General features: G+C 54.0%; 1 protein-coding gene across 3 annotated transcripts in view; it reads left to right on the top strand.

Moving 5' to 3' along the window:
* GABBR1 (gamma-aminobutyric acid type B receptor subunit 1) overlaps positions 1-24490 on the top strand; it is a 68822-nt gene that overhangs the window by 1013 nt on the left and 43319 nt on the right. For all 3 annotated transcript variants that reach the window (XM_073311979.2, XM_073311978.2, XM_073311980.2), the window contains exons 2-6: positions 5274-5388; positions 16909-16984; positions 17378-17581; positions 18167-18355; positions 23214-23234. In XM_073311979.2, the coding sequence (XP_073168080.1) occupies positions 16909-16984; positions 17378-17581; positions 18167-18355; positions 23214-23234 (490 nt within the window). In that variant the 5' untranslated portion in view covers positions 5274-5388. The remainder of the gene's footprint in view (positions 1-5273; positions 5389-16908; positions 16985-17377; positions 17582-18166; positions 18356-23213; positions 23235-24490) is intronic.

The raw sequence follows: 24490 nt of genomic DNA, 5'->3' as shown, positions 1-24490 counted from the left end.
GCTGGGATCCCTTCCCCAATCCCCCTGCCCCAGCCTGCGTTCCCCCAAGTCGCCCCCCATGCCAACTACTGGGATCCCTCCGCTGACCCTTCTGGCCTGCACTCCCCACATTACCCACCTCCTGCTCTGCTGGGATCCCTCCCCTGACCCCCCTGGCCAACACTCCCCACACCGCCTGCCTCCCCCACTGCCAGGAACACTCCCACAATCCCCTCTGGCCTGCACTCCCCATACCGCCTGCCTCCCCCACAGCTGGGATCCATCCCCCAAGCCCCCCGACCTGGGCTCCCACATGTTGCCCCCCCACCCCAATTGCTGGGATCCCTCTCCCGACCCTCCCAGCCTGCACTCACCACACTGCCTGCCTCCCCATCTGCTGGGATCCCTCTCCTGATCCCAGCAGATCGCCCACCTCCCCCACTGCCGGGATCCCTCCTCTGTCCCCCCTGGCCTGTGCTCCCCACACCACCCTCCTCCTCCATTGCCAGGATCCCTCCCCCAATTTCTCCCCTCGGCCTGCGCTCCCCACGTTGCATGTCTCCCCCACTGCCAGGATCCCTCCCCTGACCGCCCCCACAGCCTGTGCTCCCCCATGCCGTCCGCCTCCCTCACTGCCGGAATCCCTCCCCCGATCCTCCCACCCGGCTTGTGCTCCCCACACTGCCCACCTCCCCCACTGCCAGAATCCCTCCCCCGATTCCCCCACCCGGCCTGTGCTCCCCACGCCACCCACCTCCCCCTCTGCTGGGATCCCTCCCCTAATCCTCCCAGGCCTGCGCTCCCCACGCCACCTGCCTCCCCCACTGCTGGGATCCCTCTGCCATCCCCCCCGGCTTGCACTCCCCATGCTGCCCGCCTCCCCCACTACCGGGATCCCTTCTCTGATCCCCCCAGCATGTGCTCCCCACACCACCTGCCTCCCCCACTGCCAGAATCCCTCCCCCGATCCCCCTACCCGGCCTGTGCCCCCCATGCCACCCACCTCCCCCTCTGCTGGGATTCCTCCCCCAATCCTCCCCGGCCTGCGCTCTCCACACTGACTGCCTACTCCACTGCTAGGATCCCTCCCCCGATCTCCCCCTGATCTGCGCTCCCCACTCCACCTGCCTCCCCCTGTGCCAGGATCCGTCCCTCAACCCCCCAGGCCTGGGCTCTGCATGCTGCCTGCTTCTCCCACTGCTGGGATCCCTCCCTCTCCCGCCTTCCCTCCCACCCAGCCTTCACTTCCTACGATGCCCACCTCTCCCTCTGCTGGGGTCCCTCCCTGATCTCCTCGCCCCTGACAATCACTCCCCGTGCCCCCCACCTCCCCCACTGCCGGGATCCCTTCTCTCCTTCCCCTGCCCTGCCCTCACCTGCCAACTTGCACTCCCCACGCCACCTAGCTTCCCCACTGCTGGGATCCCACCTAGTATCCCCCCTGTCCTGTGCTCCCCAGGCCACCCACGGATGCTGGGGGTACCAGGAGGACAATGTGCGAACAGCCCAGGGCTGGGCTAACTGGGGGCTGAAGGTCAGGACTGAGAGGCAAAGTGGGGGTGGGGGTGTAGATCTATTTTTTGGGTGGGGGAGCGCAGCACTCAGGTGATGAAGACACTGAGTCCTGGCGAATTATTTATTCCTTTCCAAAGTGCTGAGTCCCACGTCTCTATAAATATCCTGTAGTGGATCTGTCTGCTCTCACAGGTCCTGAAGGGCAGGTGTGGGCATGGAGAGAGCAATGCCCTGTGGGGGTGCCATGCTGCGAGCTTCCTCGCTGCAGCAGTGCCCTGAGGGGGCATCATGCTGCAAGCTTCCTCACCTCAGTGCCCGGATGGGGTCCAGTGCTGTGAGTTTCCACACAGCAGCGCCTTGCCTGTGCCTAGCTGGGACTCCAGTGCACAGGGTTTGTTGAGGGGGGGGAACCCCCGGCAGGTGTGGTGGGAGGGGCCAGAGGCTGTGGGAGGAGCCTGTGTCCTGTGCTCAGGCCTGGGGCTGGCTGAGCTGGTAACTAGGCAACCAGCTTAGGGATTGTTGTCAACTTTGATTAGTACCTCGGCTAATTACCCCACTGGGGCTGGGAGGAAACAAACAGTGTGGGAGGAGGGGCATTGCCCCCCAGCTCTGCCAGTGCCCAACCCACAGCCCCTGCTAGCCCAGCCCTGGGATCCCCCCAGCTCTGCCAGTGCGCCTCACTCCTGACCCACAGCCCCCTGCTAGCCCAGCCCTGTCCCCCAGCTCTGCTGGTGCCCCCAAAACCCACGTTCTCAGGATTTATTCAGTGCAATAAAAAATTCATGAGCCACAATTGCTTCCATCCCAGTTTATCAGGGACTCCACTCACCCACTCCCCTTGCCCACCCCTGCCCTCAGCTCCTCCCAGCCCCCCCGCTCCCCTCGCCCCTCCCCTCCACCCACTGCGCTCATCTCCCCCCGCCCGCTCCCCTCAGCTTCCCCCAACCCCCCACTCCCCTCAGCTCCCCCCATTTCCCTCAGCTCCCCCCATTCCCCTCAACCCTTCCCGCCCAGCGCCCTCAGCTCCCCCCTGCCCCCCTCAGCTGTGGGAGTGTGTGTGGTGTGTACAGTGTGTGTTTGTGTGACTCTGGATTAACTCCTGGGAGCTGAACTTAGGGTGATCAGATGTCCTGATTTTATAGGGACTGTCTCCATATTTGGGTCTTTGTCTTATATAGGTGCCTATTACCCCCCACACCCTGTCCTGATTTTTCACACTTGCTATCTGGTCACCCTTGCTGAGCTCAGAGCCCGGCCCTACCCCCATTTCAGTCAGGGGTGACTCCGGATTGACTCCTAGATGGGCCAGCTGAGCTGAAAGCCTGGCCAAGGTACCCTGCATTCCAGGCTGGGCCCCACCCAGCCATGGTGTGGTATCAATAATAAATGCTGGGGCTGACCCGCTGCAGGCCACACCCATCCGGGCTCTGGGATTTCCTGTGCAGTGTCTGACCTTTCTTCTCTCGCCCTGGGCCCGGCCCCGTGGCATTAACTGCTTCACTGCCCAGCCCCTCAGCACCCCGCCCTGGATCCACCACAGCACAGAGCCAGCCAGAGCAAGAGCACAGCGTGGACTGCTCCTCCCTGGCCAGCTGCGTCCAGCTTGGCAGGCAGCCAGCACCATCCCAGCAGTCGCCACAGTTCAGCACGTCACTCCTTGCTGCACCAGCCCAGCTCATCCCTGTGCTAGGTGGGGCCGCTGCTGAGATCCTGGGGGGTTATATTCCCCCTGGAACCAGGGTTCAGCCTGCACTGGCCTCAGCCTGCTACCCAGCTGCGATGCTGGCGGGAGCCCAGCCTTCAATTCCCAGCCCTGCATTCAGCCCAGGGCCACCTGGCTGCCCCAGATGCCCTGGTGGCTCCCTCTACTGGTGTGACTGTAGCACTGCAGCTGTCGTGCTGGCCCAGGACGGCTGGCCGAGTCGTGTGCCACCCTGATGAACCCAGCAGGGTTTCGGTTGCCTGCTGCTTCCCACCCTAATCCCCAGCTCCCCTGCCTGGCTCCCCCCTAGCTCCCCTGCCTCACTCCCCCCGGTTCCCCTGAATGGCTCCCCACCCCCGGTTCCCCTGCCTGGCTCCCCCTGGCTCCTGTGCCCAACTCCCCTTTGGCTCCCCTGCCAGACTCCCCCCCTGCTCCCCTGCCTGGCTCCCCACAGGTCCCCTGCCCTGGTTCCCCCCCAGCTCCCCTGCCTGGCTCTCCCCAGCTCTCCAGAGCTGGCTGCTCTGAAGTACCAGGGGGCCCCATGTCCGCAGCCCAGCAGGTTGCCTGCTTGGCTGGGGCCTGTGCCCTCAGCAGCGTAGGGCACACCTTTCGCCCACACCTGTTCATTTTCGCACAGCCTATCCGTGGCCCCATGAAGTGGCGAGACCTACTCGTCAACTTCCTCCTGGCTCTGGCCAAAGTCTCCACCTATAACACCAGGAGGAGGATGCTGGATGAGGGGGCATGCTGCGACTGTGGGGCCTATTTCCATTCCTCCCTCGTCTCGCCTCCGGGCAGAGTTCCACTGGGCCGCGTCCACTGGCTCCTGAGACGCCTTTGAGGAGCAGTGGGCGCTGTCCGGGGTCCTCTGCTCGGTGTCCCCGCCCAGTACCCTTGTTTTGAACCTCTGACCACCACTCCGGACCCTGTTTTTTAATTAGTTGTGTCCTGTCTTCATCTGATTCCCGGGTCCAGTGGTCCCTCCTGCGAGGCTGGGGGAGGCGCCTTTCAGAAGTGGGCGGCTTGGGCCCACCCAGCTCCCAGGATTCCCATAAGGCAAAGGGCACATGCCTCTGCTGCCTGGGCTAAACAGCCCTCGGCCTGCCCGTGGTTCATCCACAGGCCTGGGGCGCATGCTGGGCTGGGCTGCACAGGGGAAGCCCCCATTGCCATGGTAATGGGGAACAACAAACCAGCAACCTCTCTGGGTGTGCGCTGTAACACAGGGTGGATGGGGGGCAGGACTCCTGGGTTCTGTCCCTGGCTCGGGAAGAGCAGAGGAGATTTAGTGGTTAGAGCGAGGACTGGGGCAGCAGGTGGCCTGGGTTCTGCTATGGATTTTCTGAGTCGCTGTGCCTCAGTTTCCCCCGCTGTGAAATGGGGGGAGTGCCCCTTGCAGGCTGTCTCTGCAGTCTCCAGAGGGCCTCTGATTAGAGCTGGCTGAATGTTTCTGCCTTTGGTGTGAGAACCCACAGCAGCCACTGGGCGTAACCTGCCCCCACGCTGGGCTCCTGAAGCAGGAGTCTCACCACCCTTCTCCAAATGTTGTGCTCATTCCTGCAGGTCATGCCACATGTTGCCCTCTGAGGAACCTGCCCGTCACCCATGGACTCCTGCCCAGCTCTTGGCCTCGGCTGTGTCCTGTGGCAGTGGGTTCCACAGGCTCATTGCGCCCAGCAGGAAAAGCTTGGGATCCCCCCATCTTACAGTCATTGGGCCCCCTCTGGTTGTGATGTGGCCATGTGTTGGGCTGTTGCAGCCAGCTCTGGGCAGCGACCCTCAGAGTGTTCACCACCGCCGCCCCATCATCTAGGAGCCAGTGCGGCTGTGCCCCAGGCTCACACAGTGTGAGCTCAGGCTAGTGGCTGGGCCATGTGTGAAGGTAGTGCAGGTAGTGGGGGGTCCAAATACCCTGGGCTGATCCCGCCCCCTCAGGGATATTGCTCACTTTGCACCCAACCCCAAAGGAGGCCATGTGGTGAAATATGCAGGGGTTGGGGAAGCCATTTCTGGGGGGCTGGTGGAGCAGGTGGGGGGGAGGCCAGGTCATTTCTAAGAGGGGTTTTTGTGTTTCCAGCTTTCAGGTCTGGTTGGTGGGTGCTGCGGTGTTGAGCGATTGCCCTGTGTACGGATCCAGCCCTAGGCTGCGAAAGAGAACAGGCTGGCACTGCCCACCACACGCCTGCCGCAAGGTATGGAGGGACTGCGCCAGTCCGCCCCAGGGAGGGCTGGCTCGGGGCTGTCCCTGCTGCTCCCTGCTGGAGGGAATGAGTCCTGGGGTGTGCCTGTCTGTCTGTCTGTCCGTCCCTGCTTCCCCCTGCTGGATGAGAGGAGTACTGCTGCTCTGTGTGTGTGTGTGTGTGTGTGTGCGCGCGCAGAAAGTAACGCTGCTGCCTGTCCTCTGCTGGCATGGGTTGCTCCCCCTGTTGGACGAGATGAATCGTATACTCTGTGTGTGTGTGTTGTGTGTGTGTGTTTCTGCTGCCCCCTGCTGGAGGCAATGAGATTTACTCAGCATGTGTTTGTCCCTCCTGTAGAATGAGTCCTGCTGTGTGTGTGTGTGTGTGTGTGTGTGTGTGTGTGTGTGTGTGTGTGTCCATCCCTGCTGCCCCCTGCTGGATGAGATAAGTCATGTACTCTGTGTGTGTGTCCCTGCTGGAAGAGAGGAGTCCTTCTGAGTGTCCGGTGGCACCTTAAAGACTAAGAGATTTATTTGGGCATGAGCTTTCATGGGTAAAAAACACCACTTCTTCAGATGCATGGAGTGAAAATTACAGATACAGGCATAAATATACTGACACATGAAGAGAAGGAAGTTACCTTACAAGTGGAGAACCAGTGCTGACAAGACCAATTCACTCAGGGTGGATGTGATCCACTCCCAATAACTGAGGAGGAGGTGTCAATACCAAGAGAGGAAAAATTGCTTTTGTAGTGAGGCAGCCACTCCCAGTCCCTATTCAAGCCCAAATTAATGATGTTAAGTTTGCAAATGAATTGTAGCCCTGCAGTTTCTCTTTGAAGTCTGTTTTCAAAGTTTTTTTTTGTTGAAGGATGGCTACTTTTGAATCTGTTATTGAATGTCCAGGGAGATTGAAGTGTTCTCCTACTGGCTTTTATACGTTACCATTCCTGATGTCAGATTTGTGTCCATTTATTCTTTTACATAGAGACTGTCTGGTTTGGCCAATGTCCATGGCAGAGGGGCATTGCTGGCACATGATGGCATATATCACATTAGTAGATGTGCAGGTGAATGAGCCCCTGATGGTATAGCTCATGTGGTTGGGTCCTCTGATGGTGTCGCTAGAGTAGATATGGGGACAGAGTTGGCAATGGGGTTTGTTACAGGGATTGGTTCCTGGGTTAGTGTTTCTGTGGTGTGGTGTGTGGTTGCTGGTGAGTATTTGCTTCAGGCTGGGGGGCTGTCTGTAAGCGAGGACTGGCCTGTCTCCCAAGGTCTGTGAAAGTGAGGTATTGTTTTCCAGGATAGGTTGTAGAATTGACTGAATTGGCTTTGTCAGCACTAGTTCTCCACTTGTAAGGTAACTCCCTTCTCTTCATGTACAGGTATATTTATGCCTGTATCTGTAATTTTCACTCCATGCATCTGAAGTGGGGTTTTTACTCATGAAAGCATATGCCCAAATAAATCTCTTAAGTCTTTAAGGTGCCACCGGACTCCTCATTGTTTTTATGGATACAGAGTAACACAGCTACCCTCTGATACTTCTGAGGGTGTGTGTGTGTGTGTGCAGAAAGTGACGCTGCTGCTTACCCTCCGCTGGCATGGGTTGTCTATGTGAATTCCTGCTGCCCCCGCTGGATGAGATGAGTCCTGTACTCTGTTTGTGTGTGTCCCTTCTGGAGAAGATGAGTGCTGCTGCTGTGCATTGGCAAAGGCGGGGGCATGTGTGCCCCCCTGCTGGAGGGGATGAGCCCTGCATTGTGTGTGTCTGCTGTCCCCTGCTGGAGGCTGTCACAGGGTCCCCGGGCGATGCTCTGGAACTACTCCCTACAAAGCCAGTCAGGACTCTGGTGAAGTCTCCTCTCTGTGAGCAGACTGTCTTCAGGGCAAGAAGCTCACACAACTTCCACCTTCCTGGATCTGACCTTGGAGCATTCAGCATCCTCTGCCCCTCCGAGCGCTGCCCACAGTGAGTCTGCCCAGGCGGAGTCCTGGGGAAGCCAGAGGGTCCTGCACCCCAACTCCGCAGTCAGACGTGACTCTTAGCCAGACAGTAAAACAGAGGTTTATTAGATGACAGGAACACGGTCTAAAACAGAGCTTGTAGGTACAGAGAACAGGGCCCCTCAGCTGGGTCCATTTTGGGGGGCAGTGAGCCAGACAACCACGTCTGCAATTCACTCCACATCCCCAGCCAGCCCCAAACTGACTCACCCTCCAGCCTCTCCTCCTCTGGGCTTTGTCCCTTTCCCAGGCCAGGAGGTCTCCTGATTCCTTTGTTCTCCAACACCTTTAGCTATCACCTTGCAGGGGGTAAGGGCCCAGGCCATCCATTGCCAGAGAACAGAGTGTCGGCCATTTATGTACACTGGCCCTTTGCTCTGCAACAATTACACACCCTTATCCCACCACCTAGAGACTTAAGAAATGCATAGGGGAAACTGGGGCACCCCTACAGTATTCAGAGGAAACACTGAGAACAGTCCCACTTCGTCACATCTGTCCCCCCTTCGTGACCGAACTGAGTGAGGTCACTTTGGCCAGTGACCTGGGGAAAGTTCGAACCCACCAACGTTCCCATGGATGCTCCAGCATCTCTCTCATTCCTTGGGGGGAGTTACACCAGGCCCTTCCAGTTTTACACGCTTCCTTGGGTCGGGTGTGCTTGATGGCACTTGCTGGCGTGGCGTGTGGGAAGGTTTATGCGGCCCATGCCCTTTTGCCATCCCAAAACCCCTGGGGTTCAAACTGAGATTGGGTCTTCTCCCAGCTGTCCAGTTTGGAGGGCTGTGATTTGAGCTCTCTTGGTTAACAGCCCCCATCTTGACCTTGGCCACCCTTTGACCAGGTGTCTCTGTCATCCACTGCTTGGCATCAGCCCCTTTCATTGGATGCAGCCATTTTCAGGGCAGAGGGGTCAGTATACACTGCAAAACACCACCCAGATAGATACGGCTGCAGCTTTTTAAGGGCCCGCATCATGGCCAGGCATTTCTTCTTTATGGCCATATAGTTCTGCTCCTGGGGCAGCAGCTTCTTGCTTGGGCACTCAATGGGGTGTCTCCCCACCTTAACATCGACCTGCATTAGCATTGTGCCCAGCCTTGCGTCTGAGGCGTCGGTTAACACTGTAAAGGGCATGGCACTGTCCGGGTTTACCAGATTTACCGGGCCCTGGATTAGAGCCTCCTTCCATGCACAGAGAGCCCTCTGGCGCTGCTCAGTCCAGACCACCTCGTCTGGCTTCTCCTTCTTACATAGCTCAGTGATGGGAGTAGCTAGGGAGCTAAAGTGGGGTACAAACACCCAGTAGTACCTCGCCATCCCTATAAAGGCCTGGACCTGTTTCTTGGTCTGGAGAATGGGCCAATCTCTGATCCTCTTCATCAGCCCGTTGGACTGAGGGTGATATGTAGAGGTCCAGGGCCAGACCCCACATTTCTCCTGCAAGCCTTGGAGCCGAGCTGACATGAAATTTGACCCCTGGTCTGTAAGGACCTCGCTGGGGACCCCTTCTTTGCTGAAGATGGTCAGCAGTGTGTCTGCCTCAGTGGAGGGCAGATCCCCCACCCCTGGGTAGCAGTTGGTGAAATCCATCACTCGCCTTGCTAAGGGGCCCCACTATATCCAGAGCCCCCTTCCCTGCCATGGGATCACTTCCCAGCAGCTTGTCTGGACCAGGAAAACCTGGTTGGCAGTCGTCCTGCCCTGCCTGTGTCCCCACCCACTCAGCTGGGGTCTTATCTCCCGCCTTGCTCAGCGCTCTCCTTGCTGTCCCAGTGGGGGCAGACAGCGAGCTCTCTGCTCTCCTTACAGCAACAGAGCCAGTGTGAGCCCCTTCTCCAGTGTGCAGTGGGGCAGGGAACATCTCTTTGCCCCACCCAGTCCCAGGGGTCTGCTTACAGGCAGGCAGGTAGAATCATAGAGAATCATAGAATATCAGGGTTGGAAGGGACCCCAGAAGGTCATCTAGTCCAACCCCCTGCTCAAAGCAGGACCAATTCCCAGTTAAATCATCCCAGCCAGGGCTTTGTCAAGCCTGACCTTAAAAACCTCTAAGGAAGGAGATTCTACCACCTCCCTAGGTAACGCATTCCAGTGTTTCACCACCCTCTTAGTGAAAAAGTTTTTCCTAATATCCAATCTAAACCTCCCCCACTGCAACTTGAGACCATTACTCCTCGTTCTGTCATCTGCTACCATTGAGAACAGTCTAGAGCCATCCTCTTTGGAACCCCCTTTCAGGTAGTTGAAAGCAGCTATCAAATCCCCCCTCATTCTTCTCTTCTGCAGGCTAAACAATCCCAGCTCCCTCAGCCTCTCCTCATAACTCATGTGTTCCAGTCCCCTAATCATTTTTGTTGCCCTTCGCTGGACTCTCTCCAATTTATCCACATCCTTCTTGAAGTGTGGGGCCCAAAACTGGACACAGTACTCCAGATGAGGCCTCACCAATGTCGAATAGAGGGGAACGATCACGTCCCTCGATCTGCTCGCTATGCCCCTACTTATACATCCCAAAATGCCATTGGCCTTCTTGGCAACAAGGGCACACTGCTGACTCATATCCAGCTTCTCGTCCACTGTCACCCCTAGGTCCTTTTCTGCAGAACTGCTGCCTAGCCATTCGGTCCCTAGTCTGTAGCTGTGCATTGGGTTCTTCCGTCCTAAGTGCAGGACCCTGCACTTATCCTTATTGAACCTCATCAGATTCCTTTTGGCCCAATCTTCCAATTGGTCTAGGTCCTTCTGTATCCTATCCCTCCCCTCCAGCGTATCTACCACTCCTCCCAGTTTAGTATCATCCGCAAATTTGCTGAGAGTGCAATCCACACCATCCTCCAGATCATTTATGAAGATATTGAATAAAACCGGCCCCAGGACCGACCCCTGGGGCACTCCACTTGATACCGGCTGCCAACTAGACATGGAGCCATTGATCACTACCCGTTGAGCCCGACAATTTAGCCAGCTTTCTACCCACCTTATGGTGCATTCATCCAGCCCATACTTCCTTAACTTGCTGACAAGAATACTATGGGAGACCGTGTCAAAAGCTTTGCTAAAGTCAAGAAACAATACATCCACTGCTTTCCCTTCATCCACAGAACCAGTAATCTCATCATAAAAGGCGATTAGATTAGTCAGGCATGACCTTCCCTTGGTGAATCCATGCTGGCTGTTCCTGATCACTTTCCTCTCATGCAAGTGCTTCAGGATTGATTCTTTGAGGACCTGCTCCATGATTTTTCCAGGGACTGAGGTGAGGCTGACTGGCCTGTAGTTCCCAGGATCTTCCTTCTTCCCTTTTTTAAAGATTGGCACTACATTAGCCTTTTTCCAGTCATCCGGGACTTCCCCGGTTCGCCACGAGTTTTCAAAGATAATGGCCAGTGGCTCTGCAATCACAGCCGCCAATTCCTTCAGCACTCTCGGATGCAACTCGTCCGGCCCCATGGACTTGTGCACGTCCAGCTTTTCTAAATAGTCCCTAACCGCCTCTATCTCCACAGAGGGCTGGCCATCTCTTCCGCATTTTGTGATGCCCAGCGCAGCAGTCTGGGAGCTGACCTTGTTAGTGAAAACAGAGGCAAAAAAAGCATTGAGTACATTAGCTTTTTCCACATCCTCTGTCACTAGGTTGCCTCCCTCATTCAGTAAGGGGCCCACACATTCCTTGGCTTTCTTCTTGTTGCCAACATACCTGAAGAAACCCTTCTTGTTACTCTTGACATCTCTGGCTAGCTGCAGCTCCAGGTGCGATTTGGCCCTCCTGATAACATTCCTACATGCCCGAGCAATATTTTTATACTCTTCCCTGGTCATATGTCCAACCTTCCACTTCTTGTAAGCTTCTTTTTTATGTTTAAGATCCGCTAGGATTTCACCATTAAGCCAAGTTGGTCGCCTGCCATATTTACTATTCTTTCGACTCATCGGGATGGTTTGTCCCTGTAACCTCAACAGGGATTCCTTGAAATACAGCCAGCTCTCCTGGACTCCTTTCCCCTTCAAGTTAGTCCCCCAGGGGATCCTGGCCATCCGTTCCCTGAGGGAGTCGAAGTCTGCTTTCCTGAAGTCCAGGTTCCGTATCCTGCTACTTACCTTTGTTCCCTGCGTCAGGATCCTGAACTCAACCAACTCATGGTCACTGCCTCCCAGATTCCCATCCACTTTTGCTTCCCCCACTAATTCTACCCGGTTTGTGAGCAGCAGGTCAAGAAAAGCACCCCCCCTAGTTGGCTCCTCTAGCACTTGCGCCAGGAAATTGTCCCCTACGCTTTCCAAAAACTTCCTGGATTGTCTATGCACCGCTGTATTGCTCTCCCAGCAGATATCAGGAAAATTAAAGTCACCCATGAGAATCAGGGCATGCGATCTAGTAGCTTCCGTGAGCTGCCGGAAGAAAGCCTCATCCACCTCATCCCCCTGGTCCGGTGGTCTATAGCAGACTCCCACCACTACATCACTCTTGTTGCACACACTTCTAAACTTAATCCAGAGACACTCAGGTTTTTCTGCAGTTTCGTACCGGAGCTCTGAGCAGTCATACTGCTCCCTTACATACAGTGCTACTCCCCCACCTTTTCTGCCCTGCCTGTCCTTCCTGAACAGTTTATAACCATCCATGACAGTACTCCAGTCATATGAGTTATCCCACCAAGTCTCTGTTATTCCGATCACGTCATAGTTCCTTGACATCACCAGGACCTCCAGTTCTCCCTGCTTGTTTCCAAGGCTTTGTGCATTTGTATATAAGCACTTGAGATAACCTGTTGATCGCCCCTCATTGCCATTATGAGGCAGGAGCCCTCCCCTCACAGACATTCCTGCCTGTGCTTCCTCCCACTATCCCGCTTTCCCACTTACCTCAGGGCTTTGGTCTCCTTCCCCCGGTGAACCTAGTTTAAAGCCCTCCTCACTAGGTTAGCCAGCCTGCTGGCAAAGATGCTCTTCCCTCTCTTCGTAAGATGGAGCCCGTCTCTACCCAGCACTCCTCCTTCATGGAACACCATCCCATGGTCAAAGAAACCAAAGCCTTCTCTCCGACACCATCTGCGTAGCCATTCGTTGACTTCCACGATTCGACGCTCCCTACCTAGGCCTTTTCCTTCCACGGGGAGGATGGACGAGAACACCACTTGCGCCTCCAACTCCTTTATTCTTCTTCCTAGAGCCACATAGTCCGCAGTGATCCGCTCAAGGTCATGCTTGGCAGTATCATTGGTGCCCACGTGGAGAAGCAGGAAGGGGTAGCGATCCGAGGGCTTGATGAGTCTCGGCAGTCTCACCGTCACATCACGAATCTTAGCCCCTGGCAAGCAGCAGACTTCTCGGTTTTCCCGGTCAGGGCGGCAGATAGATGACTCAGTCCCCCGGAGGAGAGAGTCCCCGACCACCACCACCCGCCTTCTCCTCTTGGGGGTGGTGGTCGTGGAACCCCCAACCTCAGGACAGCACATCTCATGCCTTCCAACCAGCGGAGTCTCCTTCTGCTTTCTCGCCCCAGACATATCATCTGGTCCACTCTCCGCAACGATACCTGTGGAGAGAACATGAAAGCGGTTAGTTACCTGTGTCTGTGTTACTGGAACCCGGACATTCCGCTTACCTCTTCTGGAGGTCACATGTTGCCAAGCTTCTTCACTAGCCTCTTGGCTCCTCTGTGCAACCTGCTCTATATCTGTAGAGCTTTGTGCCCCTAGAAGCCTATCCTGAGTTTCGTCCAGGAAATCCTCAGTTTCCCGTATGCAACGCAGGGTTGTTATCTGTTGCTCCAGACCTTCAATCTTCTCATCCAATATGGAGACCAGCTTGCACTTTGTACAGACAAAGTCGCTTCTGTCCTGTGGAAGAAAGACAAACATGGCACATCCAGTGCAGGTCACAACAGCTGAACCCCCCCCTTCCATATCACCTTCCTACTATCAGCTTCCTCAGAGCAGTTTGCAAGACGTAAGCCTCACTGGGCTCCCTCCAGGCGAACTCCCAGGCAAACTCCTGCTGTGTGCTGCTCTGCTGTCCCCGCTGCTCAGCTGGTTCTCCGCCGCTCAGCTGGTTCGCGAAGCTCTGGCTATTTTTAAACAGCCAGGCTTCCCTGTCGCAAACAAACAGACACCCTACTGCCCGCCCCCTGCAGGCTAGCAGCCAATCAGACACTCACTCAGGCTCCTTATAGTATTCAGAGGTAGTCTGAGCCTAGCAGCTCCTCCCCACCCCGTGCCAGCCAGGTCATCTGCATTTTCACTGACCATTTCTGTTTCAGCCGATTGGTTCCCTGGATTCAAATTCAAACCCTCAGCCATTACAGGAGCAGGGCCTGGATCCTGTCCCAAAGAGACACCGTCACCCCCCAACAGGAGGTCACAGCTGATATCCTGGAGAACCCCAACAACCAGCCAGCCCAACCCCTCCTGGGTCTGCACAGGGATCTGGGCCATAGGCAGGGTGAATGGTTCCATCCCTAGGACACACAGCCCCTCAGCGTCTGAGGCTGCACCACCCGGGGCCTGACAACAGTTCTCTCAGCAAGGGAGCTAGATACCAGGGCTTTTCTGCAGTGTCTCCCTGGTTCAAATCGCCAGCCTGCTCAAAGGCAGTGAGGTGGGCATCCACATCCCTCCACCTCCTTAACCAGGGGCAGCAATTCTCGAGGTTCCCTGCAGAACTGGCACTCCAGGGTCTATCCCCACTCACCCCTAGGAAGTCTCCTGTGCCTCTCCGCTCCACCATCGCCAGTTCATGCTGCTGCTGCTTCTGCAGTTCTTTCTTGGGCTCTCGCTGTCTCTTGCTCTCTCGGACTCAGCTCCAATCCCATCCGTCTCTGATCCCCTGCTGGGGAACCCAATCATGAAGACCCCCATCTGGTCGGGACAGGAGTCTTGGGGATGCCTGGCTACCACTCCAGCTGCTCCCAGATCCTGCTGTAGCCCCATTTGGGTCAGGAATCTGCTCCTTAGAGTGGTCATCATCCTCCAGCTGCACAATTAACTGTGCTTTGGTGAACTTTCCAATGTGTAACCCTCTCTTTTTGCACGGGGTTACAATGTCCTTCTTAAGAAGATGGTGACAGGCCATCACTCCACTGTTCCCAAGTTGTTGCGGACTCACAGGCCTGTGTGCTCTCAGCTCCCCATGGTTTCAAGGGAGAACCCCTCGTGTGCTAGCCCTTCTCGAGGTCACCACCTCTTTGCCAGGGTCGAGCTGCAGACTCCTCCGCCCCTGGGACCACTTGCTGCAATCCCCAGGGGACCCTCTTACTGCAAAAGTCCTTCTCACTGGTCACACACTCCCAGGGGTTACCAGCTCCCCAAAACCGCTCCTCTCTGAGCCTTCAGCATGCCTGGTCCTCATCAATCCCGCTTTTTACTGCTCCCCAGTCACTTACTGCAGGAAGCACCGTTCACGGGGTGCAGTGCATCCCACCGCTACCACCAGTTGTCACGGAGTCCCCGGGCGATGCTCTGGAACTACTCCCTACAAAGCCAGTCAGGACTCTGGTGAAGTCTCCTCTCTGTGAGCAGGTTTCAGAGTAACAGCCGTGTTAGTCTGTATTCGCAAAAAGAAAAGGAGTACTTGTGGCACCTTAGAGACTAACCAATTTATTTGAGCATAAGCTTTCGTGAGCTACAGCTCACTTCATCGATGAAGTGAGCTGTAGCTCACGAAAGCTTATGCTCAAATAAATAAGTTAGTCTCTAAGGTGCCACAAGTACTCCTTTTCTTTTTACACCCTTATCCCACCACCTAGAGACTTAAGAAATGCATAGGAAAAACTGAGGCATCCTTATAGTATTCAGAGGAAACATTAAGAACAGTCCCACTTCATCACAGAGGCAATGAGATTTACTCAGCATGTGTCTGTCCCTCCTGTAGAATGAGTCCTGCTGTGTGTGTGTGTGTGTGTGTGTGTGTGTGTGTGTGTGTGTGTGTGTGTGTGTGTGTGTGTGCATGTCCCTCCCGGCTGCCCCAGTGGGAGGGAACAAGCCATGCGCTTTGTGTGTTTGTGTATGTCACCCTCAGCAGCCTTTGTGGTTACTGCTGTCTCTGTTCTTGCTGGGACAGGGCATATCACACATTATCACTGCCACAGACATTTGGGATACTCTGGCAAGTACCCCTCCCCCCAACCACTAGACCACACTCCCCTCCAAAGAGCCAGAGCTAGAACCCAGGAGTCCTGGCTCTAAGACGTCCTGGGTCTCACCCACTAGATCCAATTCACAAACTGACAGGAGGGGCACTGATTGGATATGGTAGGCTCAGGGACAGGGACAGCTCTTCCCTTGTAGTGGGCATATAGGGGGTGGGGATCAGCAGTGGGGGCAGCTATTCCTATGTAATGGCCACATGGGGGCGCTGGGGACCAGGAATATTGTAGGTATTCACAGGATCTTCCGGAGCTTATTCTCTAACTCTGCCATTATGCCCAGAATCTTTAGCCTTTCCCTCTGTGGTGCTTACTGCGTCATTCAGACCTTTTTAAAGACCTGGGAGTGGGGTCTAGTGGTTAGAGAAGGCGGGCTGGGAGCCAGGACTCCTGGTCCTATCTAGCTGTGGTCTTTCAGAAAGGCTCCAGAGGTGATCTGGTAATTACAGGCCAGTGAGCCTAACCTCAGTACCAGGCAAATTGGTTGAAACTATAGTAAAGAACAGAACTGCCAGACACACAGATGAACATGACTCGTTGGGGAAGAGTCAACATGGCTTTTGTCCAGGGAAATCATGCCTCACCAATCTACTAAAATTTTTTAAGGGGGTCAGGAAGCATGTGAACAAGGGTGACCCAATGTATACAGTGTATATGACAGGGATCTGTAAAATCATGATGGGTGTGGAGAAAGTAAATAAGGAAGTGTTATTTACCCCATCACATAACACAAAAGCTAGTGTCACTTGGTGGAATGAATAGGCAGGAGGTTTAAAACAAACAAAAGGAAGTGTTTCTTCACACAACGCACAGTCAACTTGTGGAACTCTTTGCCAGAGGCTGTTGTGAAGGCCAAAACTATAACAAGGTTCAAAAAAGAACTAGATACATTCATGGAGGACAGGTCCATCAATGGCTATTAGCCAGGATGGGCAGGGATGGTGTCCCTAGCCTCTGTTGGCCGGAAGCTGGGAATGGACGACAGGGGATGGATCATTCGATGATTGCCTGTTCTGTTCATTCTCTCTGGGGCCCCTGGCACTGGCCGTTGGAAGACAGGATACTGGGCTAGATGGACCCTTATTTTGGTCCAGTCTGGCCGTTCTCATGTTCTTACCCCTGGCTCTGTGGGGAGGAGTGTGATCTAGTGGGTTAGAGCAGGGGGGCTGGGAGCCAGGACTCCTGGGTTCCCTACTGGTTCTGGGAGGGCAATGAGGTCTAGGGGGTTAGAGCAGGAGTAAGGTCTTTGGGAGCAAGGACTCCTGGGTTCTTGCCTTGTCATAACCCTGTGGCAGTTGGCCCTCTGTGTAATCATGTGGGGGAAGGTTGTATCCCCATCCCCATTCTCATTGCCTTTTTCCTCCACCCCTGCAGATGCTGCTCCTGCTGTTGAGCGCTGTGCTAATTCCAGATCCTGGCTCTGGGGCACTGGGACTCAACAGCACGACAGGTAAGCTCCGCCTCCAGCCTCGCATGCTAGGTCAGACCCACCAGGCTTCTCTGCTCACCCCACCCCCCGAAAACCCCATAATCTATGCCAGGGCCTCCTCGTGCCAGCGGTGCTCAGTCCCCAAGGAGCCCCCCCCAGACTCCCATGTATACCCCAACGTGTACCCCCGTGTGCACGCAGACACGCTCAGCTCTGCACTCCTCTCCTCTGAGCACACGCATGCATGCGCTCACACACACTTGGCGACGCATGGGGAACCCAACAAAAGTATACATGTGCGAGGATGCCTCCCCCTGCACACACACTTGCTCTTCCCCCACCCACCCCACTCCTGTCCCCCCAGCTCAGCCGGAGGCCCCCCAACCTGACGGTGCCCCGCTCTGCGCCCCCCAGGCTGTGAGATCATCCACCCACCACGGGACGGGGGGATCCGGTACCGGGGCCTCACCCCAGACCAGGTGCAGACAGTGCGCTTCCTGCCCTTCGACTATGAGATTGAGTATGTGTGCCGGCCTGACCGTGAGATCGTGGGGCCCAAAGTGCGCAAGTGTCTGCCCAACGGGACCTGGACTGAGATGGGCCATGCCAGCCGCTGCCGTGAGTCACCACCGGCCCCCATGCCCACCTGGGGATGGGACACAGGGCCTTTCCACCCTAAGGGGCACCAGCTCCAATCTGACCCCAGGGTGGGTGGATTGGCTGGCTCAGAGGGGATAGGGAATGGGGCACAGGGCCTTTCCCCTCCAGGGAGTGCTGTGTCCAACCCAGGCCCATGGCAGGGACTGACTGGCTGGCTTGCGGGGGCAGGGGGTGTGGCAGGGAATGGAGCATGGGGCCTTTCCCCTCTAGGAGGCATTGGCTCCCATCTGGCCCCAGGCTGGGGGACTGGCTGGCTCAGGGGGCAGGGAATGGGGCAAAAGGCCTTTCCCCTCTAGGGGGTGCCGGCTCCCATCTGGCCCCAAGGCAGGGGCTGGCTGGCTCTGGGGAGCAGGGAATGGTGCACGGGGCCTTTCCCCTCTAGGAGTCACCAGCTCCAATCTGGCCCCAGGGCGGGACAGCTCAGGGGGTGGGGAATGGGGCCCAGGGCCTTTCCCTTCTCGGAGGCACTGGCTCCAACCCAGGCCGAGGGTGGGGTGTCTTAGGGGGTGGGGCTCTGGCTCTGACCATCCCCCACCCCGACAGTGCGGACCTGTCCCAAGATACACCTGAGCCTGGAGAACGGGCAGGCGGTGCCACGTGGCATGGAGCGGGTGCCCGTGGAGGGCACCTGGGTGGAGTATCATTGCAACCCTGGCTTCCGCCTGGTGGGTAGTGCCCGCAGCAACTGCACCAAGGTGGGGCGCTGGAGCTTCCCCAAACCTATCTGTGAACGTGAGTCAGGGCACAGGGGGGAGGTGAACAGAGGGGGCCCCTTAGGGGCATGTCTGGGGTGAGTGAGGCAGGGTCCATGTGTGTGGGTGTCTGGAGAGAGGGGTGTGTGGGGCAGGGTCCATGTGAGGGTCTCTGGAGAGAGGAGTGTGTGGGCCAGGGTCCGTGGGGTGGACCAGTGTCTATGGGAGATGTCTCTGGGGCAGGGTCTATGTGTGTGGGGGGTCTCTGGGGTGAGGGACATGTCGGGCAGGGTCCATGGGGTGGGGCAGGGTCCGTGTGTGAGGGTCTCTGAAGAGAGGGGAGTGTGGGGCAGGGTTTGTGGGGTGGGCCAGGGTCTGTGTGTGGGGGTCTCTGGAGTGAGGGGTGTGTGGGCCAGGGTCCGTGGGGTGGGACAGTATCTATATGAGATGTCTCTAGGGCAGGGTCTATGTGGCAGGGGGGGTCTCTGGGGTGAGGGGTATGTAGGGCAGGGTCCATTTGGCAGCCCAGAAGCTATGTGTGGGGGTCTATGGGGAGAGGGGTGTGTGGGGCAGCGTCCATATGTGGGGGTCTCTGGGGAGAGGGATGTGTGGAGCAGGGTCCATGGGGTGGGGCAGGGTCTGTGTGTGTGGATCTGTGGGGAGAGGGGTGTGTGGGGCAGGCAGGCCCTCTCAGAGGTCCAGAGAGGCCCTGGCCAATTTCCAGCTTTTGAGGCCCCTAGCCATAATAAAAATTAAAAAATGATGACACATGAAAACAAAATAAGGCACCAAAAAAAGAATGAGACATAATTTTTGAACATTTTTTATTTAACAAATGCTTTTCTAGCCTTTGTCTGTGCAAATGCACTAATTACTGAGGAAAAATCTAGCTCTCATGTAATGTCACAGTTGATATTAAGCATGGCGAGCCCATTGAAACGCTCTTGTCCCATAGTTGAATGGTGGTAGTTCTTTACCTGCTTCAACACGTGGAAGGTGAGTTCACCTGAAGCCATGATGCAGGCAAACTGACAAAAATACGCAATGCAATTGTGATATTAGGAAACACCCCAGAGACTCCAGGTTCGAGTATTTCTTGAAGCAATTCCTTTGGCTTGCAATCCAATTTAAAGTTTGTGGAATATACTCGTCTGAGGAAGATGACCTCGTCACTGAGATCTTTTGAGATTTCTTTGTTGTATTGTTGTTGAAATTGTTCAGCTGCAGAAAGTAGATCTTCATTACTCAGTCTGTTGAACTGCCACAGAAACCCAAAAAGGTACAAATTAGTCGCAGTGACTCAAATCAACGTGTAAGACCTCATTGAATAGAGTCAATGATGACAGGGGAGACATTGACCCTATAATGTTGCTTGGCATCAGATTCAGTAGATAAGTTGCAATCGGTGAAGAACTCATATGAAATGCCAATATTCTGTGTTACTAATCTGGACTCAGTCAGGATCACATCCCATTGTTCACAAATCTGTTGAATGTCATTGATAATGTTATCGCTCTCAACATCAAGTGCAGCATTGCGTGCTTCAATTACCAGATTAGTTTAGTGGATCATTGTAAGTAGCTTCCTTCACAAAGATGACACCAGAATGTATTCAAATTTGGACATATGCTTCTGAATAGACTGAAGTTCAGTTTGAGCTTGTTCAGTTAGATTGAGAGATTCAAGCTCATTTAAATCCTTTCTCACTGAATTCAAATGCTGCGCAACTCGCTGAATGCCATCAATCCTTGCAGACCATCTAGTTTTGGACATCACATGCAGTGAAATAGAAAGATATTGCTTCAGAATTTCCCACCTCTGTGGACTGCTACTGAAGAGATTGTACATTTGCTGAACAGTTCCAAAGTAATTGCCTCCTTGCATGATTCAGCACAGTCAACACCTACAAGGTTTAGTGTGTGGTTTCTACAGCTGGAGAAAATACAGTTTGAAGTATGCTCAAGCAGAACTGCTTGTACACCTTTGTACTTCCCAGCCATATTAGATCCATTGTCATAGGCTTGACCAGTGCAGACTTGAAAATCTAACTTAAAACCTTCTAGAATTGCTAGTACTCGAGCAGCAATTTCTTTTCCAGTTTTTCTCGTGAAATTATCAAACAAAATAAACCTTTCTTCAATTGAAAATTTTGAGCTGTCTACAATCTTAATATATCAAATAACCATAGTCATCCGTTCCTTGTGAGAACAATCTGGAGTGGCATCAACAATGATTGAAAATACTTGGCATTTTGAATATCATCAAAATTGTTGTTTGTACAAATGACAGACATAGCTCAATAAACTCATTTTGTCTGCGTGTGGAGAGATAATGGACTTGCATGCGCTTTTGACTCTCTTGCGATTCTTGAACACGTTTAACATGCTCTGATAAAAGTGGGTCATATTTGCTGAGGAGCTCAACTATGCCTGGAAAGTTTCCATTTGCATGATCACCAATACCTTGACTGGAACCAAAGAAAGCCAATCCCTGCTCAGAAAGAAAAAGGATGACATTCAGGATGCGCTCAAGAAGTTTTTTCCAGTTTTTAGTTTCTGTAGAGAGTTCAGTCAAGAGTAAATTCTCAACTGAACTTTCGGATGCTGCTGCCCTGCTGGCTGATTTCCATGCAACATAGTTTTCTTTGTGTGACATTGAACTCTCATGTGATGGTATTCGGCCTTTCAACTTCCTCCAACCTCTGCTGATGCTCCATCCCGATTGATCAGAGAGAACTAATGCATTTGCAGCACTTTTGTTCAAAATGAAGCTGGGTGCACAGTACAGAGATTGTTTTTCCGTACTCCAGCATAACCAGTCTCCTGTGCAGGTCTTACTATTTGGAAGAGTTTTTGTCAGAAGACGAGTAGGGAAAGCATGATTATCAGCATCTTGTGGAATGTTACTTGGAATTTCAAAACAACTAATTTGAAGAAAAGATTGCATTTGGGCAGCATTGCTCTTGTCACTAATTCCAATGTCAGTCATAGTCAAACCTGTAGTACTCAGGAATTGCTCTTGCTGCATAAGATCTACATCTTTCTGTTGCTGTTGAGTTTCTTGATCATACACAGGATCTTCTGCTGCATCTGTTACTGTTGGCACATCTCCTTCTTGACTACTGTCTTCATGTTCAGGTATTGGCACTGAAATAACACCTATTGCAGTTGCAGAGTTTTCATTATCTGTAGCATTGTTTTGTTGGGTAAGGTGTGTTTTCCAGTGATTTGAGAAATGAAGTTATTGGCTTTGAGCTCTTAGCTGCTGTGTCACTCAGTTGTTTTCACTGTCTCTTGCTTGCACCACTTTCAAATCTCCTCTTCATAGTGATTTATCTGGTCAATATATAACCTATCCATACTTGAAATAGTCTGCTGTAAATAAGTATCTTATCTACACTTGAAATCTTCTATTGTAAACATGTACATAAATGCTGAATGGTACACAAATGCTTAAAAGACTTAAAACGAAGAAATACTAATTAAGAACACAAAATGAAACAGTCAGACAAGTTATTATCCTTATCACTGAATCAAAACTCAAGCATGCAAGGTATAATATAACAGGCTGAGCTGAAGACAAAGGGATGACATGTATATAGTAAACACAGACATGGATACAGACAGTGGAATAACGTACAAAAATTTCAAATGTGTGCCCTCACGAAACTCACTGTACAAGACTGTCACAAATTTTCACCTTGAATCTGGGCCTATAGACTATGAAAGCCTATGATGATGACCAAGCTACTGAGCTAGGGGTCAACCAACCAACCAACCAGTCACCTCTTTTAGCTACTATATGAAGATAATAATGAGGAATTCTCACACATAAATAATTCCTTAGGCAACTAGATGTAAAACTATAAAGACACTAAAATGTAACAATTCTCCACCTTTCAACATGCACTTGATCTAGCACCAGCCACTAGTAGTGGTTTGTTTATATAATCAGCTGATCTGAGAGGACATGTTCATCACGGTCTAATTTGTGCCATCAGAACCAATATATTTTTATTAATATTTATGAACATTTTAAACTCTTTAATATGACAAAGTCTATATCAGTTAACAAAAAATTATGTCTTTTACCAAATCACATCTCTTATTTGCTTAAATTTGCAGCTCTAAGCTGAGAGAGTGTGTCACATTTTGGTCCAATAGGGATGCGCATAAAAATAAGCTGCAAAACTTATCAAATGCCAAAAAATTAACAAGTGTCTACATTTGAGGCCCCCTTTGAGCTTGAGGCCCAGGCCAATTGACTCTCCTGGCCCCCCCTCTGATTGGCCCTGGGGCCAGGATCTGTGGGGTGGGTCAGCAGCCATGTGTGTAGGTCTGTGGGGACAGAGGTGCATTGGGCAGGGTCAATGGAGTGGGCCAGGTATATATGTGGGGGTCTCTGGGGAGAGGGGTGTGTGGGGCAGGATCTGTGGGGTGGGCCAGGGTCTGTGTGTAGGCAGGTCTCTGGGATAAGGGGTGTATGGGGCAGTGTCCATGGGGTGGGCTGGGGTCTGTGTGTGTGTGGGTCTCTGGGGAGAGCTGTGGGGGGGCAGGGTCTGTGGGGTGGGCCAGGGTCCGTGTGTGTGGGTCTCTGGGGTGAGGGGTGTGTGGGGCAGGGTCCGTGGAGTGGGTCAGAATCTGTGTATGGTGGTCTCTGGGGTGAGGGGTATGTAGAGCAGGGTCCATGGAGTGGGCCAGGGTCCGTGTGTAGGGGTGTCTCTGGGTGGAAGGGTGTGTGGGACAGGGTCTGTGAGGTGGGACAGAGTCCATGGGCAGTGTCTCGGGGCAGGGCTATGGGTGGGGCTGGGTCCTCTGGGCCATCTCTGGGGGGGGAGGTGGGTTCCTGTGGCATCTCCCTCTCCCATCAGTCTCAGCCCTCTCTCCTTCCCCCCACAGTGCGACGCCCCATCTCCACAGGTGAGTGGCTCTTGGGAGGTCCCCTTCCTCCATCTCCCCTACCCCCCGGGGCGGGTGCTGAGCTCTGCCCATTCTCAGCCGTGCACTTGGGCCTGTGGGCAGCTCCCCTGCTGCCCATGCCAGGTACCCCGAGGCTCTGAGCCTGGCACTGGTCACTCCAGGACATTTACATTCCTTGGTTCCCCCAGCCAGCTGCAGAACCAGGGGCTGGGACCCTCACTTCCCAGCCCCCCAGAGAGATCGGTGACCCCCTCAGGTTCCAGAGCCAACTGGCTCCTTCCCCTGCGCTCTCTCCCCTTACGTGCTCATTGTGCGGCAGGGGGGTGGACTCCTGGGGCCATCCTATAGCCAGTACCACGCTGCTGGTTGGGGGAGGATGAGCCCCACGTTCCCTTCCCCCACCCTGTCTTAACGGCCCTGCCAGTCGACCCATCAGGGCGATGCTGAGCCTCGCCTGAAACCTGCAGCCAAATGCCTCTGTCCCGGAGTCTGGCAGCCAGCTCGAGGGGGCTCAGGACTCCTGGGTTCCATTTGCAGTCCTGCTACAGGCCCCACATGAGAGAAAGTGACTTCCCCTGCTGGTACTTCAGTTTCCCCATCTGTAAATGGGCTCTACAGGGCAGGGAATGACTCCAAGTGCATTGCCGAGCACAACAAGACCCTGATCTCGGTCACTGTGTATCTGGGTTGCATCCGGCATGACAGGGCCCCAACCTCAGGATGTTCATTTGACTTTTATCTGGGTCACTCCGAATGCCCCTTGGGGTGGGGGAGGTTCTCCAGCAGACCCTGCATGTCCTGACTTGCACAAGCCCTCTGGGGATGGGCAGTGGAGTCCAGGAACTGGGAGATAGAACCCACGGGGCCAATCTTTGCCAAGGGACCTGGCTACGGTTAACTTCAGCCCCTTTTGTGTGTGGCAGATGTCCACATATGGTTCCAGGCTGGCGAAGGGCCTGGAACTTACCCCCTCCCACCCCCCCACACACACACTGCTGCCTGAGTGAGGGCAGGTGGAGCTGGGCAAAGTCTGCATTTCTATCTATCTATCTATCTATCTATCTATCTATCTATCTATCTATCTATCTATCTATCTATCTATCTATCTATTTCCTTATTCATTTTCCCAGCTATCTGTGTATCCCTATTATCTGTGCATCCTGTTGCCCAACTCTGTCCCTCCTTCCCATCCCGTTATCCATCCATCCATCCATCCATCCTTCCATCCATCACTCTGTTTCTTGCTGTCTATCCAT

The sequence above is a fragment of the Lepidochelys kempii genome, chromosome 14 (assembly GCF_965140285.1).
Source record: "Lepidochelys kempii isolate rLepKem1 chromosome 14, rLepKem1.hap1, whole genome shotgun sequence".
NCBI classification, from domain to species: domain Eukaryota; kingdom Metazoa; phylum Chordata; order Testudines; family Cheloniidae; genus Lepidochelys; species Lepidochelys kempii.
The sequence above is the reverse complement of the archived record's forward strand: the minus strand, read 5'-3'. Positions and strand labels throughout refer to the sequence as shown.